Source organism: Mus musculus, chromosome 7, assembly GCF_000001635.26.
Source record: "Mus musculus strain C57BL/6J chromosome 7, GRCm38.p6 C57BL/6J".
NCBI lineage: Eukaryota > Metazoa > Chordata > Mammalia > Rodentia > Muridae > Mus > Mus musculus.
The window spans coordinates 104544826-104564151 of NC_000073.6; the positions used below are offsets into that span (position 1 = coordinate 104544826).

The following is a 19326-nucleotide window of genomic DNA, read 5'->3' on the forward strand; positions in this document are numbered from 1 at the left end:
ATCTCTGAAGCTAGCTGTTATAGTTGTCTCTGTTAAGAGCTTGTTCTTCAGGTGACTCTGTTAGCCTCTATAAGCAGACCTGGGAGGGTAGCATTCTCCTTAGTTTCAGTGGGCAGAGTATTCTCTGTAGGCAAGCTCTCTTCTTGCAGGGAAGGTACACAGATATCTGGTGTTCGAACCCGACTCCTGGCAGAAGTTGTGTTCCACTCATGAGAGGTCTTAGGATCCCTTGTGGAATCCTGCGTGGGCCCTTGCGGGTGTCAGGCGACTCCGCTGGCAAGGTAGCCCGGGGCTCGAGTGGAGCGGAAGTGGCTTGTGCCCCAGGTCAGGCCCGGGCAGTCTACTTCCCTATTTACCGCAGTCTCAGGTTCCGCGCAATTGGATTGGGGCAGGTACTGTGTTCCACTCACCAGAGGTCTTAGGATCCCGTGGGGAATCCTGTGTGGGCCCTTGCGGGTGTCGGGCAACTCCGCTGGCAAGGTAGCCCGGGGCTGGAGTTCAGAGTCACTCTTTATCTGGGAACTAGCTGGCCAGGAAGACTGGGAATGAAGTAAGCAGTCTTCGTTCTTTTTCCTCCTCTCCAAGTCCAGTTTCGCAATCTCATCCCCAGACCTATAGCAGACTACATACATGAAACCTGCCCTGCCTCCCTGCCCTCATTCCCCAGGGACTCAAAAGTTCCTTGTGGCAAACCCCGCTTTTCTTCCTCTTGGGGACCTTCTTAGATGTTCCCACTCCCTCCCTCTAGTCCACCTCCACCCCTTCCTGCCAGCTCCCAGTATCAAGAAACATATTCTATCTGGAAACTCCAGCGGCCACACCTCAGAAGCACTCACTACCTGGCAACCTATAGTCACCACACGCTCCTAAGATTGAGAGAGGGTAACAGAAACAAAGGAACAAAACACCCACTCCACAAAGACAAGACCATATATCAGCGTCTAGAATTACAATAATTCCAAACTCAGTAACCCAGACACCAGTATAGAAATACAATTAATCTCCACAGGAGCCCAATAGTCCTATTATAGTAGGTACTGAGAAACGCAATATAGCTGAAGCACTAATAGCTATTATGAATATGATCAAGGATATTACTTGTATATGCAGGCAAACTTATTTGTACATGCAAATAAAAACATCTGAACATATAAAAAATAAAATAGAATTATGTATAATGAAGATACCACCAATTATCAAACTAATAATTTCTGTGGGGTTTTAATTTCTTATTAGTAAGCTAAGTAAAAGCAATAAAACTTACCTGATGGTCATAATTTCAGGTTTCAAATTGTAGACTACTTTTAATATTTCTACTTTATCTTACTACATAAACTGTGACACAGACTGATGCCTACTAGGGTAGCTGGTGACTCTGCTGGGATGTCTCAGGGACTCATCCTAATACAGAGTCCTTCCTACTGCTGCCTAGGCTGGAAGAGCCAATGAGCTAGGAAACTCATTTTTAATTTTAGAGGAAATGCTTTCAATTTTAGGATATTGAATACAATGTTTGCTATCATATATAGCCTTTATTACATGGCGGGATAGTCTTTCAATTCCTAGTTTATTTAAGGTTTTTTTTCTTTCAAAAAGGGGTGTTAAATTTTGTCAAAGGCCTTTTTGAATCAATGGAGGCTTACATGGTTTATGTTCTCAGTCTATTTATGCACTAGATTCCATTTATTTATGTTGAGCCAATCTTGTATCTCTGGAATAAAATCAATATATCTATACTGTATGATCTTTGTGTATATTATGGGTTTTAGTTTATGTCTTTATGGTATTCCTGTGAGTGTGAACATATATGTCTCTGTGTATATATATGTTTCTTGTGCCTTTTCTTTGGCCCTTTTCTTTCTGTTTCCTTTGTCCTATTCTAATTGGTTTTAGTTTGTTTTATTTTATTATTATTCCTTAGATGTTTACTTGTTTTCTAACAAGAGACAGAAATGTGATGTATGAAAGGGTAGGTGGAGAGGAACTGGGAGTAGTTACTGGAGGGGAAACAATAACTAGAATATATTGTATGAAAAATCTGTTTTCAATAAAAAAGAAGAGTCCAACCATATAAACTCCATTTTGTAAGGCTTCTTTCAACTAACTTAGTACTTTTGTTCTTTATTCATATATTACATAATCTTATATGTATTGATGAATTGTTCCATTTTATTATTGATTAGTATTCCTTTGTATGACTATATGCAATGAGTTTATTTATGATTCTATGATAAATTAGAGAGTCTTGACATTTTAGATATTATCAAAAAAGATATATTATAAACATACATGTATAACTCTTCTTGTAAATATATTATTTTTCTTGAGAATTTGCCTAAAGGTTGAAATCCTTTGTTACAGAATATATTAATTATATATAATTATAGATAATATTATATTTTCTATATATATATCTAAAATGTATTTTGACTGTGCGCCCTCTCTCCATTTCCCTTTCACATCCCTGCTTGCTTCCTGTTGATTTCTAGTCTCCTTTTATTTTCACAGGTTAGGGTTTCTTACAGGATCCTCATCAGCATCTACACCACTGAAAAATTTATTTCACTTCCCTAGCAACTAACAAGGCAATGCCTACAAATTCTCAGGAATTGATGAGCCTGTGGACTCTTCCCACCTCTATGACTGAATGTTGATAGGTTCAGTCCCATGTACGTAATCACTGGTGTTGACAGTTCATGAGTGTCCCCAAACAGAACAGAACAGAACTGAACAGAACAGAACAGAACAGAACAGAACAGAACAGAACAGAACAGAAAGTTCACAGAATAAAGTGTTCTTCAGTAGCCATGACCATATCATACTCTTGACTTAGGATTTCCATTGCTGTGAAGAGACACCATGATCAAGGCAACTCTTACAAGGAGCAATATTTATTGGGGCTGGCTTACAGTTTCAGAGGTTCAGTTCATTATCATCATGGCAGGAAGCATGGCAGCATCCAGGCATGTCCAAATAGACATGGTCCTGAAGGAGGACTGAGTATTCTGCATCTTGATCTGAAGGCAGCCAAGAGAAGACTCCTTTCTTCAGGCAGCTAGGAGAAGGGTCTCCTCTGCAATGAGTGAGGCATGAGCATAGCAGGATACCACCAAAGTCCCTCCCCCCCCAGTACCACACTTCCTCACACAAGGCCACATCTTCTATCAGTAACACTCCCATGGGCCAAACATATTCAAACCACTACTCCCTTAACATTCCACCACTTTCTCCAGCTTTTACATACTTTCCATCTCCTCTTCCATCATGTTTTCTGTCCTTAACATTCGTGACAAGACTTGAATTTTAAGTCATTTCAGTATTGCATTTTAGAGGTATATATAGCTTTTAAATCAAGACTTATTTATATATGGTTGAATTTGTAACAGGACCCTTGACATGCACATATTGACTATAATATTTTCTTCATGAATGTTCAAGTTGTTTCTCATTTTTCTCTAGGCTACCTTGCGTAACTCAAATCATTGAATTGAGGATTTTAAAATAGATTTTGCATATCCATCCTCCATCAGATACATATTTAAAGAAAAATTTAAATATATTTTCTTTCTTTTTTTAAAGATTTATTTATTTATTTTATGTATATGAGTATACTATAGCTGTTCAGATGGTTGTGAACCTTCATGTGGTTGTTGGGAATTGAATTTTAGGACCTCTGTTTGCTCTAGTCAATTCCGCTCACTCTGGTTGGCCCCACTCACTCAGTCTCTGTTTGCTCTGGCCCAAAGATTTCTTTCTTCCTTCCTTCCTTCCTTCCTTCCTTCCTTCCTTCCTTCCTTCCTTCCTTCCTTCCTTCCTTCCTTCCTTCCTTCCTTCCTTTCTTTCTTTCTTTCTTTCTTCCTTCCTTCCTTTCTCTCTCTCTCTCTCTCTCTCTCTCTTCCTTTCTTTCTCTCTCTCTCTCCCTCTCTCTCCCTCTCTCTCCCTCTCTCTCCCTTCCTTCCTTCCTTCCTTTCTTTCTTTCTTTCTTTCTTTCTTTCTTTCTTTCTTTCTTTCTTTCTTTCTTTCTTTCTTTCTTTCTTTCTTTCTTTCTTGTTTTTTGAGATAGGGTTTCTCTGTGAAGCCCTGGCTGTCCTGGAATTCACTCTGTAGACCCGGCTGGCCTCGAACTCAGAAATCCACCTGCCTCTGCCTCCCAAGTGCTGGGATTAAAGGCATACACCACCACTGCCTGGCCAAAGATTTATTTGTTATTATTAAGTACACTGTTGCTGTCTTCAGACACACCAGAAGAGGGCGTCATATCTCATTACAGGTGGTTGTGAACCACCATGTGGTTGTTGCGATTTGAACTCAGCACCTTAGGAAGAACAATCAGTGTTCTTACCCGCTGAGCCATCTCACCAACCCTTAAATCTATTTTCATTTGTCTATCACTTTTAATGGTCTGAACTTCAAGTATAATTATATAAACCAAATTAGTACACTCTAATGGGGTGACTATCTTATTTTATTCAAACTTCTTGAGTGCAATCACAAGGTTTGTTAAATACTGGAAAGAAAGGCAGAGGATGAGAATCAAAGAACAATTTGACTTTGATATAAAAACAGGAGTAACGTATAAGAGGCTCACTTCCAGTATATCTGCTTCTAAATGGTTTCCCCTAGACATGACAGGGAAAAAAGCACATTCGTGAAATTTCAACAATGCAGTTTTCTGACCAAAATTTTAAGTAGATAAAGAGATTATAATCTGTTACTGTGTAAATCAGTAGGAAAAGAATCCCACTCATGATGAAATGCATTTTAAAAATTTATAGTATAAGTATTTCATAAGATAAAGTTATCAAATATTTCCCTATTGGTATATTGTTTCTTCTATGCAATCACTATCTCAATTGAATTTGTGATTTGTGTGTATTTGAAAACTGAGGAACTGTCTGTGAAAAGGGCTGGAAAAAGCAAAGGATTAACTGAAACCCAAATTACAAAGTTTCTTCTTCAGTATCAAGACTCTGGAACCTGGTAATGTTATTCATATAGGGTTGGTACAAGTTTATGTAAACTGATTAAAGGATACTAAAACTATAGTAACACTCTACGTCATCTAAGAATTCTGCCTCAACAGTCTGCCTGACTTGTCTCTGGATGAACTTTCCAGGGACACAACGTGTATAGGTTATTAAGACATGCAAAATACACACCCCCCCCCAAGGGAAACAACACATCGTTAGTCATATCCCTTGTGTGAGAACAGGAATGGAGAAAGATCACTCCACCCTACTTTCCGCTGGAGAATTTAGTTGTGCATAAATGTTTTCATTTACCTCTCAGTAGCATCTTTCCCGTTTGAAACTGTAACCAAATTCTTCCAAAATCACTTCCAATCACTCCTGTGAACCAAGAGAGTCCAGGCTGGTAAGTTGTCACTGGGATCAGTTAGTGAGAAGGAATTCTTTCCTCACATCTGTGATATTATTAAACCACACAGTTTCCAGCTCACTTGGTGTCTAAGGGATTGTGCTCAGAAGTCTTGTCTGTGGGAGAAATAGATCTTTTTTGATATCGACGATTCTTTCTAAAAAAATTTAAAATCACATTTATTTTATTTGTGTGTTTATGTGTGTGGGGGGTTCATGCACACACGTGCATGGGTGTGTGGAAATACATGTATGTATATGCATTTGTGCCATAATGTACATTTGGAGGTCAAAAAACAGCTTGTGTGAGTTAGGTTTCTTCCATTGTGTGGATTCTAGGGATTTAATTCACATCAAAAGGCTTAGCAGCAAGTGCCTTTACCTGCTGAGCCATCTCTCTGGCCCAATAACAATGGTGCTATGATAAGATAGTGGCCGCTTAATAGGAAGCTACTGATTTCAAGTTCAGAGCAACTAATGTACTCAGAAAAATATCCAGGACTTCAGTAGAGGTTTTCTGGTCAAAGAAATAAGAATAAGTTTTGACTAACGCAAGAATCCATGGTTCTGATTCTTTGAATCCCCACCCCTACCCTCCTTCATAGTTTCAGTGATGAATAGTTATTTTTCTCCCTCTTAGATGTTTGCCCTGTGACTCTTCTTTTGGACCGTGGTGCGGTTAACAGCAAATCTGTGCTGTAATAGACTGAACTTAAACTTCATCATTAATGAGATGTTTTTACATCATAGGTCTTCCAGAGTTTACTTGCTCATCAGCCAAAGACACAGCTGTCATCTTAGGGAGAGCATCATGGAGCATCTGCTGCTGTGCATTATTTATAAAACTTCTGTGCTTTTGATAGTTTACTCTGCACCAGGTCATGTGATGGGACCCAGAACACACATTCACAAGAACACACATTTGCTGGTGGCCATCTGAATTTCTCTCAGGTGGATGTGATGTGCTCACTGGTTAAGGCTGGTGCTAATAACAAATTAAGAAAGAGCAGTTTACTCATGTAAAGCTCTGACTGGTGACCGAGAAGACATGCCACAAAGCCTAGGTAGTCCTAGGTTTTCTTTTTCTGAGCATACAACAAGAGATCCTCACCATAGGTCCTGTTATGAATTGCTTATCAAGTCACTTTCCTGCCTTTTGAATGACTTTGTAACTTTATTATGGTTAATTGCTTTTGGATAAGCACTAACTCTAACATTTACCTATGGATGGCTTTCAATCTGTAGATACTAACAACAGGGGACTTCTTGGCCTCAAAGTCTTGATTATCTTTTCCTGTCACCTGAAAAGAACTGTTTAAAATAGATCACAGAAACTGAGTTAGCATACAAAAGGTATTTTCCAATGCCAGTGCCATCCCTAAAAGTGAGCTCTATTGAGTATAAAGCTAGAGATTCTCAAAGGTAGGGTCTAGTCACCAAGCAGACCAAAACAGAAGACTTCGACGCAAATCTCTGTGATTTTTTTTTACTTTTGCTCTAGGAAGTGAGACTCAGCAGGCACTTTACCTGTACAAACTCCTTTATCTTTTATCTTTTGGGGGGTGAGGTGGGTTGATGCAAGCTTCCTCCATACCAGCAGTGTGAATGTCTTCTCTGCAAATAATGGAGAGGAGAGACTATTTAACGTTTAGGACATTGACCCTGAGGCCCCAAACTTTAGCACTTCTTTGAAAAGCATCTTTTGGGATCATAGCTTTCTCCTACAGTTGAGTTAATATTGCTCTCCCCTTCCCAGGTGTCTCAGGAAAACATACGCTCTTATGTTTGCATCCTCAAAAGCTTATAAACTAAATAAAGTCCATTTCAATCCCTGAAGCAGAAGCTCCCACACCACCCAGAATGAAAATCTGCTCTCTCACGATTATTCTTCTGTTATCTTTCCCCTTTGGCCACTCAATTGCTTCAGTTTATTTATCAAATGTATTGTCTGGAACACAGAATTTACCCTACAAAAGTCAATTCTCTTTCCTTACAGCTCTGCTTCATCCAGTACAGCACAAAACAACCAACCAACCAAACAAACAAACAACCCGATAACAAAACCAACCAAACAACAAAACAAAACACCTGAACTTAGGTTTATTTTAAATTCTGTGTCTATGTGTGGGGTGTGAATGTGGGTGCATACACATGATTGCAGATGCCTGTGGAGGCCAAGGGGAAATTCAGATTCCCTGGATGTGGAGTTATAGTTTTATAGTTATAGTTATAGTTATAGTTATAGTTATAGTTATAGTAGTTATAGTTGTTATAGTTATGTGGCGAAAAGGATTCAGGTCTTCTGGAAAAGCAGTACTCTGTCTTATCAGCATAGTATTTTTAACACTTGTATTTTTATTTTTTACTTTTCCTTTCTCTACTTCTTTTCCCTCTTGCCTTTGGCACTTTCTCCCTTTTAAAAATGTGCTCATTTTAGAGTCTTAATCATATGTAGTTCCTGACTTACACAAATTCCTTTTTATATATTGTTTATTAATATATGAACACATGCAATAAAGTGAAGCCACTGTCATATTGAAGGGGCAATGAGCAAGCAATCTACAGGTATTTTTCCATCTTAGAAATAGGAGGTGCTTGCAAGCAGGAATTCTGAATTGTCACCAGTCCTCTGCACCCAGAGTTGAACATTTACCTTACATAAAAGATTCTGAAAGAACCTTTGTCCTCAGGCTCAAGAACCAGCAGATACCACAGAGGCCATGTATAACCTAAGCTGTTACAACCCAGCATCCTTCACTCTTGTTGGCATACCTGGTTTGGAAAAGTTCCACATCTGGATTGGGATTCCCTTTTGTGTCATCTATGTTGTGGCTATTGTAGGCAACTGCATTCTCCTCTACCTGATTGCAGTGGAGCAGAGCCTTCACGAGCCCATGTTTATATTCCTGTCCATGCTGGCCAGCACAGACCTCATCTTGTCCACTGCCACAGTGCCCAAACTGCTCAGTAACCTTTGGTTTGGGTCCCAAGAAATAACCTTCTCTGGTTGTCTCACTCAGATGTTTTTCCTCCACTTCAGCTTTGTGGTGGACTCTGCTATCCTGTTAGCCATGGCTTTTGATCGCTATGTGGCTATCTGTTTGCCCTTGAGGTATAGCACCATCCTGACTCCGCAGGTGATTGTCAAGATTATGGTGAGCATCATTGTGAGGAGCTTCTCAGTCATCCTGCCAGATGTTTTCCTGCTGAGGCGGTTGCCATTTTGCAAGACCCGTGTCATTCCTCACACATACTGTGAGCATATAGGTGTTGCAAGGCTTTCCTCTGCAGACATCTCTATCAACATCTGGTATGGGTTTTCTGTTCCGCTCATGACTGTAATCTCAGATGTCATCCTGATTGCAGTATCCTACATCTTCATCCTCCGGGCAGTTTTTCTACTCTCTTCCCAGGGTGCCCGCCAAAAGGCCTTGAGCACATGTGGTTCCCATATCTGTGTCATTCTCATGTTCTACACACCTGCCTTCTTCTCCATCCTCGCTCATCGCTTTGGGCACAGTGTTCCTCGTAATGTTCTCATCTTATTTGCCAACTTCTATGTGGCCATCCCTCCTGCTCTAAATCCAGTTGTTTATGGAGTGAAGACCAAGCAGATCCAGGACAAATTCCTTCTTTTCTTCTCTTTGAGAAAGACACAATGAGTGTGTGCTGAAAGCTAAACTCAGGCAATGTTGATCTGATGAAACTTTTAATTACCATTTATTTGAAACGTGGTCATTCTACCATGCACAAAACATAGCTGAAGAGAAAAGGGGAGAGATCTCCAAGCCCTCTGGGGAAATCACGGCTTCTTTTGTTGAACTGTCATACACTTTGGTGGATAGAGTTGGTTGATCTCAGTGCTAATGAGCAACACTTCAACTGAGGTTTGCATCATTTACTGATAGATATTTGACTGACGGGCATTTCCCAGCATCCTTGTGTTTCACAGGTTCTTTATCAGAAGCAATGTACTGTACTTTTCCTTGCTAAGTACTGATCAATCCTAATCCTATCTGCTGTATTTAGAAAAGTGTTTGCATATACTTCTTCACACCATTTTCTTCCTTTTTCCTTTACTTGTTTAAAGAAAATGAGTAAAAAAGACAGCCATCTCTCTTTATCCCCCTTTACATTTGCTGGATGAAATAGAGTTATTCCTCTTTTCTTTCTATTTTTCTTAATTGCAAGCTTGAATAAAAATTAAATTTTTATGACCCAATTTGTGTTTTTTTAGTATTGTATTTAATCAAAACTAAAAAAAACTGAAAGAGTAATGCCAGTTAATTTAGTTTACAGATGAGAAGAAAGAGTGGCAAAGATTACAGTATATGTTAATAGACATAGTATGCATACAGGGGTCTGTGTAACTCTGAACTCTGAAAACTTTATCTAATATAATTGTGGAATCACACACACAAATGACTCATAAACCCTTCAAAATTTAGTTTTGAAAAACTGGTTTAGAAACTCAGAACCAGCCTTTATGTAAGTACTACATACTAAACAGGTCAACCCACCGGAGTTTTAGAACCCCCCTTTATACAAAGTGTACCCGCAATGCAATGTTTTCCTTTATGGTAAATGGCATCACCAAGAACATGGATCTTAAAGCAGAAACTGATCAGATGTATTCTGTTCTCTGATGCTGCCCTATAGCAAAATTAGCTCAGCATTTGAACTGAACATTTGAGTTTGAAGTTCTCATGAGTCATTTTGGTGGAGGTGTGTGTGCATGTGTGTGTGTGCATGTGTGTGTGTGTGTGTGTGTGTTGCACTTTCACCTTTGATTTGACATCAAGTTTGACTATGCTCCAACCTCCTGTCTGTCTCCCCGTAAGTATTTCAAGGTTTTTTTGGCAGAAGTTGCATCTTTGCTCCATAATCGGTTCCACTTACAAACAGCAGGGTGAGCATTTTGCAACTCACAAAGAGTTTGTCATTTTTCATCTTGCTGACACTCTTCAATGGTGCCATTGTCCTGGGATCATACATATGGTTTTTTCTCATAAAACTCCACATCTTACATCTTATTTACATGGATTCATCTGTAATTTATTTTCAATCTATCTGTACTTCCCTTGGAGCAAGCATCTTCAGAAGAGATGTTCAACTTTTGTGCTCTCATACTCCATGTCTCATTATTTTGAAAGAAACAAGACTTAGCATGAGTTCTGCAGATGCCGACTAGGGGAAGTGAAGACTCAGTTAAGTTCTGACTGAGCCTTCTCTCCAAGGATGCTTCTCTCCAAGGATATGCTTTCCTTGGTTGACCATGTTTCTCTTCCCACACCACAGGTATTTCTATAGCATGAGGTAAACAGCAGTGACCTCTGTTTGAAAATCTTTCAAGCTGTTCCCAAAAAATAAGATAATGTTTTTAACAATATTTTGGAAATTTTACACATTGCACCCAGATAACAGTCACTATTCAGTCTTCTCAGGACAACCTTCTGCCCTTGTGACATCCTCTAAACCAAGAGAAGGCAGAGGAGGAGGAGGAGGAGGGGGGTAGGGGGAGGGGGAAAGGGAGGGGGAGGAAAAAGAGGAGGAAAACCCCTCAATTTTTGTTGCCCATATAGTCACTGGAGCATGGTCAGACTCCCGGTGGGCAGTGCCTAAGAAAACTAAATCTTTCCCTGCCTACACTCTAGCCCATGCCAGAATCAATCACTTGTAGAGAGCTACCCTATAGCATCTCTATCACAATTTTTAAGAGTTTTCTTCAATGGCTTAGCATCTTGATTGTTTCTTTTTATCGGGGGTGGGGTGGGGTGGGGTTGGGAGATGGAGATGTCACAGAAGCCTTCTGTGTCTCTTATTCTCAACTGCAAATCTATAGTCATTGATCTCACTGAAAAAGAAGCATCCCTGAAGGGCACATTATTTTTCTCTTGGACTGCTTTTCTGCTCTTTTCTTCCTGTCCAGAGTTAGAGAGATCTTAGAAGACACTTTGAGGCAAATATGCTGGGTATGAAATGGGGGTGGGGGTGGGGTGGCTCAACCCCACTTCCATAACCAACTTCCATAGTGAACTCAAATAGCATATGACAATTTATCAATACAATGTACATCATACGTGGTCTAGTACATATTGGGTGGAAGCTATTCACAAACCCATTTTATATATATAAAAAAAAAATCTTCCAGGTGTGGTGTTACTCACCTTTAATCCCAGCACTGAGGAGGCAGAGGTATGCAGATCCCTTTGAATTCACTCCATCTTGGTCTTCAGGGCAAGTTCCAGCATAGTCAGGGATATACAAAGAAACCCTATCTTGAAAAAAACAACCAAACAGACAAAAAAAAAAAAAAAAAAATCAAAGAACGAACCAACCAACCATCCAACAATTCAACAAACACAAAACATCTGAGGATGCAATCTAAAATCTGCAGTGGAAATAAAATCATTCATATTTAGCCTCAATGAACACAAGAAGCACCCCCTGGGAGTGAGCGGTAGGGAGTGAGTCTGGAATGACATTAGACTGGGAGAGTATGTGTCATTTTCATTGCTCCTTAGGCAGCTCCCAAGAGACTCTGTTGATGGCTGCTTTATTAGACCACAGTGAAAAATTATGAAACTTGGGCCAAAGAGATGACTCAGTGGTTCTGTTTGGTACCCAACCTCTAGCCTGAGTGCCTGGTTTTAATCCCTGGGAACCATGGTGGAAAGAGAGTTCTCCTCCAACCTCCAGATGCTTCTGTGCTACACACTGTACTTAACTGGATTTGCTAACATTTTGCTTCTTTTCTTTCCTTCTTCTTTATTTTTAGAGCTCAAGAAGCTGGACTCCAGAAATTCAAATAACCCCATTAAAAATGGGGTTCAGAGCTAAACAAAGAATTCTCAACTGAGGAATACCAAATGGCTGAGAAGCATTTGTTTCTTTTCTAATCTGCTTACATCCTGCAGTGCATTATTCAATCCATTGCTTTATGTTCTAAACTCACCTGTCTTTCCTTCACAACCAGTAAAAAACAATCCTAGACTTTTAAAAACTTTTTCTCTATTTTTTTTGAAATTGCTGAAAAGAACCCCATGAGGCAGGCTGATACTATTACTAATTCATTAAAACAGAAAAACGTCACCACACTTGCCTGGTTTTAGGCCTTTACATTCATAGAATTTCTCATTTCCCTTCTCCCAATATTTTTTTGCCTGGACATTCTTATTTAGAATTCTCTGTGATTCCATTCTCTGGTATTCATACTGCTCTAAATTCTGTGCCCTGGATCACTGTACTTTTAAGGCATTCTTGTGGCCCCTTAGATTTCACATTTAGGACTTCAGTGAAATGATTATGAGTGTATTGAGTTTTAAGATTCTATACAGTCATTGAGAACAGGTAAGACAAGCCTACTTCTTTATACTACTCACCTCATCACTTCCAATATTCCTGGTATTCAGTGAACAGTGAGTACGTGTTTGCCTTATCAAATGCTTCAAAATGACTATTAGTTAATGAGAAAAACCTGTATTTTTCAGGAAAATTGTTTGCTTGGACTCATTAGTCAGTCTACAGAGTCAGAAAACTTGGGAGACTCATAATAAAATATTTTCCACCCAGATATTGGTGATAATTGTTATCACACATAATACTTGGAATTTCTCTCTATGTTTAATATTTGTTTATTTATTTTGTGCAGTCTTTGAGACAGAGTCTTGTTATGCATCACAGACTAGCCTTGAACTATTTAAGTAGCTCAGGCTAGTTTTGAACTCATAATCTTCCTGTCTCAGGCTCCTCTGCTGGGATTACAGGTGTGTGCCACCATGTCTGACTCTGGAACTTGTCTTTAAATATTTCCAAATTATCTTTATACGTTCACATGTGTGAAAACTGATTACTGTAGCACTTACACATTGTCATGCTGTGCTAAGGACAGGGAGAACAGAGCAAGAACTAAATTCCAGCTCTGGACTTCATATATAGATTTCCTTCTTGGATTGAGAGGATATGTGAAAGAATTCCCTGCTGGAAGGACTAAACTGAACACTGGGGCTGGGTATTTATGGCTTTTGAGCCTGAATTTTATCTGTATGAGAGACTTACTCCACAGAAATGGGTTACTACCCTATTCTCTTACAAATGGGCTCAACCAAAGTTAGTGTTGATTTACCAAATGGGGGGAGGATGGGAGAACCATCTGGTGCTGAAGTTTGGAAACACAGGCTGCTTTGAGGCAGGCTGCAAAGATGGTATCTAATGCCAGAAATGTCCCCAGAGTTTTGTTTTCTAAATTTCCAAAAGGGTTTATTTCAGTTCAATGGTACTAATTGACCATGCCTGATAAAGTTGCTTACATCCATGGATATAGAAGATAACAAAAACAAGAAGTTTAAGAAATTTTGTACTGGGATGGGGAATTACTAGTTCTTACTCTATGGACCTCCTAGATCAAGCACTCAGCAATGTCTCTGTTGGTGCTTAGGCCTGATTCCCCAAAGGGCAGTTCCTTGGCATGGAACTACTTTGAACGAATGAAGTGAGAAAGGCATCAGGAAGCAAAATGTTCCTTCAGACTTCTTCCCCTTTCTCTTTTTTCTTCCCCCACGCATCTCTCAGAAGCATGCTGTGAAAGATAGATTTTTCTTTAAAGGAGAACATGAAAACTAAAATTCTATTCCAAAGTAAGAAATAAAATCTAGATAGGTCATGCGGTACCTTGCTTGTAAGCATATCAGAAAAGCCACATTTGAGAAATGTGGTATCTGCTATCTGAGTATAAATAAGCTTCTGTAAGGCAAAAGACACCGTCAATAAGACAAAAAGGCCACCAACAGATTGGGAAAGGATCTTTACCTATCCTAAATCAGATAGGGGACTAATAGCCAATATATATAAAGAACTCAAGAAGGTGGACTCCAGAAAATCAAATAACCCCATTAAAAAATGGGGCTCAGAGCTAAACAAAGACTTCTCACCTGAGGAATACCGAATGGCTGAAAAGCACCTGAAAAAATGCTCAGCATCCTTAATCATCAGGGAAATGCAAATCAAAACAACCCTGAGATGCCATGTCACACCAGTCAGAATGGCTAAGATCAAAAATTCAGGTGACAGCAGATGCTGGTGAGGATGTGGAGAAAGAGGAACACTCCTCCATTGTTGATGGGATTGCAAGCTTGTACAACCACTCTGGAAATCAGTCTGACGGTTCCTCAGAAAATTGGACATAGTACTACCGGAGGATCCTGCAATACCTCTCCTGGGCATATATCCAGAAGATATCCCAACCGGTAAGAAGGACACATGCTCCACTATGTTCATAGCAGCCTTATTTATAATAGCCAGAAGCTGGAAAGAACCCAGATGCCCCTCAACAGAGGAATGGATACAAAATACGTGGTACATTGACACAATGGAGTACTACTCAGCTATTAAAAAGAATGAATTTATGAAATTCCTAGGCAAATGGATGGACCTGGAGGGCATCATCCTGAGTGAGGTAACCCAATCACAAAAAAACTCAAATGAAATGTACTCACTGATAAGTGGATATTAGCCCAGAAACTTAGTATACCCGAGATATAAGATACAATTTGCAAAACACATGAAACTGAAGAAGAATGAAGACCAAAGTGTGGACACTTTGCCCCTTCTTAGAATTGGAAACAATCACCCATAGAAGGAGTTACAGAGACAAATTTTGGAGCTGAGACAAAAGGATGGACCATATAGAGACTGCCATATCCAGAGATCCATCCCATAATTAGCCTCCAAACGATGACAGCATTTCATACACTAGCAAGATTTTGCTGAAAGGACCCTGATATAGCTGTCTCTTGTGAGACTAGGCCGGGGCCTAGCAAACACATAAGTAGATGCTCACAGTCAGCTATTGGATGGAGCACAGCGCCCCCAATGGAGGAACTAGAGAAAGTATCCAAGGAGCTAAAGAGATTTGCAACCCTGTAAGTGCAATAACCCTGGAGCTCTTGACTATAGCTACATATGTATCAAAAGATGGCCTAGTCGGCCATCAATGGAAAGAGAGGCCCACTGTACACGCAAACTTTATATGCCCCAGTACAGGGGAATGCCAGGGCCAAAAAATGGGAATGGGTGGGTAGGGAAGTGGGGGGGAGGGTATGGGGGACTTTTGGGATAGCATTCTAAATGTAATTGAGGAAAATACATTATAATAAAAAATATTAAAAAAATAATAAAAAATTAGCCAAAATAAATTAAAAAAAAAAGAAGAAGACAAGAGGAATCTGCATCCAGCAGATTTGGTTAAGATACCTAATTTAGTACCAGTAATGGCTGACTATATTTCAAAAAAAAAAATCCAAGCTTAAAAACACACAATAATTCCTGGAAAGATCCAGGATCTTTCTTTTTGAATTTGCCCTCATCAAGTGAGCATTAAAAGTGTATGTTTTGATTTTCTCTGCTTAATTCCACCCTTATTGGAGTGCTGTCCATTCTAAGGAAAAGAAAACATATTCTATCTTTTCACTGTACACTCCCTTCCCTTCTAAGGCTCCCAAACTTCCACTAACATGAGTAGGATAGGCTCATAAGGAATCAAGGTGTTACTTTGACTTGGTATTTGCTCATGTCCTAGGCTAATTTGAATGTTTGGTACCTAATTCTCCCAGGCATCAAGGTTCTCTGTACCTACTAGTTTATGATCCCTGGAGAAGACTTGGATTGTTTATCAGCACTTCACCTTCTAGGCTCTTCATTGGCTCCTCCTTGCTGTGAGCATGGTCCTCTGTATGCTACTTTTGTTCCTTTGTCTGTCTTTCCTGACATTGAGACTGCTTTTTCTGCTTTTTCATCTGCTTTTTCCTTGCTGCATTTTTGCACTCTCCAGTAATAACTCTGCTTTTGAAAAAGGACCAGACCTCTAAGGTATAAATTGGCGGGAAGCAGGACAGAACTCCTAGAGGAAATCAAACTGCTAGATCTGGAAAGAAATAGGGCTGATGGAGCGAAGAGGAGCTGTGGCAAAGGTGGGCTCTATGAAATAGAAAGAATCAGATCAGAACCTTGCCTATATTTTTACAGCATAGCATCACATAAAACAATGTTGTAAATGAAAAATGTCTATCAATTTAAATCTTAGTGCATACCAATGCTCTCCTCAAAGCATTTCCATGGTTTTGGGGAAGGCAAATGTTCTAACCCTAAAAACATGAGAACCTTTAATGAAAATATGTATTCACATTGTTTTCTCTTCCTTCCTTCCTTCCTTCCTTCCTTCCTTCCTTCCTTCCTTCCTTCCTTCCTTCCTTCCTTCCCTTCCCTCCCCTCCCTCCCTCCCTCCCTCCCTCCCTCCCTCCCTCCCTCCCTCCCTCCCTCCCTCCCTCCTTCCTTCCTTCCTTCCTTCCTTCCTTCCTTCCTTCCTTCCTTCTTTGGCTTGGACATATCAAACTGTAGGCATCCATCTGGAGATTGGAGACTGGAAAACTACTGTGGAGACTTACATGCTATTTCATATAAGCAAACAGAGGTGAACACATTCTTTTGGTGGTGATGGGGGCAAGTACCAAGATAGCTACTTTCTCTGCACACCATGGAGTAACTTACATACTTAATGCGAATTTAATTTTTGGTATGGGTCTTAGGACCTTAGGATTTTAAAGATAGTTGGAGAAGGTACTAATTTCCCATATCTAGATGAGTCTCTTTGAAGATTATCTTTTAGTGAGGAGACCATCTCTGGTGGGATTCCATGGTGGGACCCTTTTTCCAGTCCAGGAGTATTTAAATGTGGAGAGCTAATGTTCATGCAATTCTCAGAGGTAAAATTCAGGAGCCTGTCTTCTCTATTATGGTGGGATGTTGTGATAGAAGGTTGACAAGGAGAGATGGGTGAATCTCATGGGTGGAAACAATAATAACTTTATGCATAAAATAATTGATAGTTATTGGCTGATCAAAATAATTATTGTATGAAGAAGCTCTCCCCTTCACTTGTTCATACTATATGCACTCAATGAGAAAGCATCAAATACTGTCCCAAGGAGATAACAACAAACACCTATGATTTCTAAGGTTTACAGCTTTCTAAATGAGAGAGCCTCAGGAAACAAATAAAATAGAGAAATTATCACTGTGATTTGATAATCATGAGTGCCTAGAAATATTCTCCCACTTTCATATGGTGAGGAAATTTGGTTGACAGTGTATAAGTATAAGTTTTTAGCAAAAGGAAGACATCTGAGCAGATTAGGGCTGGCAGTTTTTCAATCTGGGGTGACACGGTTAACTGAAATTGTCTTACCTGTGATGTGGATAAAGGAAGTATGAACCTTCCCCACTGAAAGTCTCGCCTAGGACTGTTGTTAATGTAATACTTTGTCCAGCAAAGGGAGTTGTTGGCAGTCTTTAGAATGCCATCTAGGAACCCCAGATCTACAACAAAGTCAATCACACCAAGAGGCTGGTAAGGTAGAGAACCAAGAGATTCATGGAAATTCTTCACTGATGTGTTGCAGATGGGATGGTCACAAGAGTGCTAAGAATATGAGAAGGATTTAAGCACTCAAGAAATGTGTTCTCAAGTTAACATGAACTCGTTAGCTTAGGCAGATAGCAAAGAAGTGAGCCTGTTTTAAAATAACTATTAAAATTATGTTCTAAAGTGAAAATATAAAGTGGGATCTTTGAAAAAAAAAAAAGGAACACGTGAAAATCTGGCTTGGGTTTCATGGCCATGAGCTTTCTTGTTTTTTTTTACCCCTTTGATGCTTCAAAAGACAATGGAGTCTGTTTATACTCTTACATGTTACAAATTAATATATTAATCTCTCTTGTTAGAGTAATTCAGACTACCAGTATTTACCTCATTAGAGCATTTTAAAATAATTACTTCTTACAGATTATAATTATGGTCCAGTTCATGTGGAGACATATTTATTCAAGAAAATTAAAACCAAAACCAAAACCAAAACTAGACATTGAACCCAGGACCTTGTGTGTACAAGGCAAGCATTCTACCAGCAAGCTGTGTCCCCAGCCAACAGAGAACCCTTATTTGAGCAACTGAATGAATGAATGTTTAGGTTCTCGCATAGTAAGAAAACAATAAAGGCATAGCACTGTAGAATTCCAATATTCACAAGAGAAAAAATAGAAATAACAAAACTGAGAGGTGTTGAAATTTGAGTAAAAGAGTTGGGTATCAGATCACAAAATGTAAGAGTTTTTAAAAGAGAAACTCTTTGCTTCAATGAAGTCACACAAGTACAAGTCATTAAAGAGACAGAGACAAGAATGCCATTGTATAATGTTGCCAGGAGCCTAAGTGTCTATTGCTGGGATTTACCTTCATGGTGGGTAGTAGGTGGTCTTTTTTTTTTTTTTAAACAAATCTGGTATAATCACTTATCAAACTCTGTCTTCTCTTGAATAGACTTCAACCTAGGAATTTTTGAAGAGTGGAATAAGATGCTGACACCTAAAGTTTGATGGAGGAAGCTTAGCACATGCCTCTGATTTGTGCCTGGACCTTCTATAGCAATGATGAGAGCCAGGGTAGACAGAGGGTATAGTATAATTGTGTGTGGAGAAGCAAGGAAGAACAAGATACTGGCTGGTCTGCTTAAGTTTCAGAAACTGAGTCTGTCTTTGTGAAGCCCTAATTAGCAACTGGATAATTAAATGGATCTCTGACTAATATTTAACATAGTTTAAAAATATATTTTTGCATTTGTTGGTATTGAGCATAGGACCTTGTACATGCTAGGCAAATGCTCCACCTCTGAGCAACCTACCTAATTCATTCTTTGTGTGGTATTATTTAATAAACAGAATTTCCAAGGAAGCTTCACTGAGTTGCTGTCAGTAGCTCAGGACTGATTCAGTCATATCACTTAAGTCTCTGAGAAAATATTTCAATGATGCATATTAAGTGACTGAAAGTTTGGAAAATGTTTATTCATAAAAAGAAGAGAAGAGGGATAAAGTGATGATTTTTGAGAGGGAAAGGTAT

The 19326-nt window shown here is 39.4% G+C and overlaps 1 protein-coding gene across 1 annotated transcript; it reads left to right on the plus strand.

Moving 5' to 3' along the window:
- Positions 1-8058: 8058 nt before the first annotated feature.
- Olfr651 (olfactory receptor 651) lies at positions 8059-9127 on the plus strand. Its single transcript, NM_146813.2, has one exon. It carries the CDS (start codon positions 8096-8098, stop codon positions 9035-9037), a length of 942 nt encoding a protein of 313 aa, NP_667024.1. The 5' UTR covers positions 8059-8095; the 3' UTR covers positions 9038-9127.
- The last annotated feature ends 10199 nt before the right edge of the window (positions 9128-19326 follow it).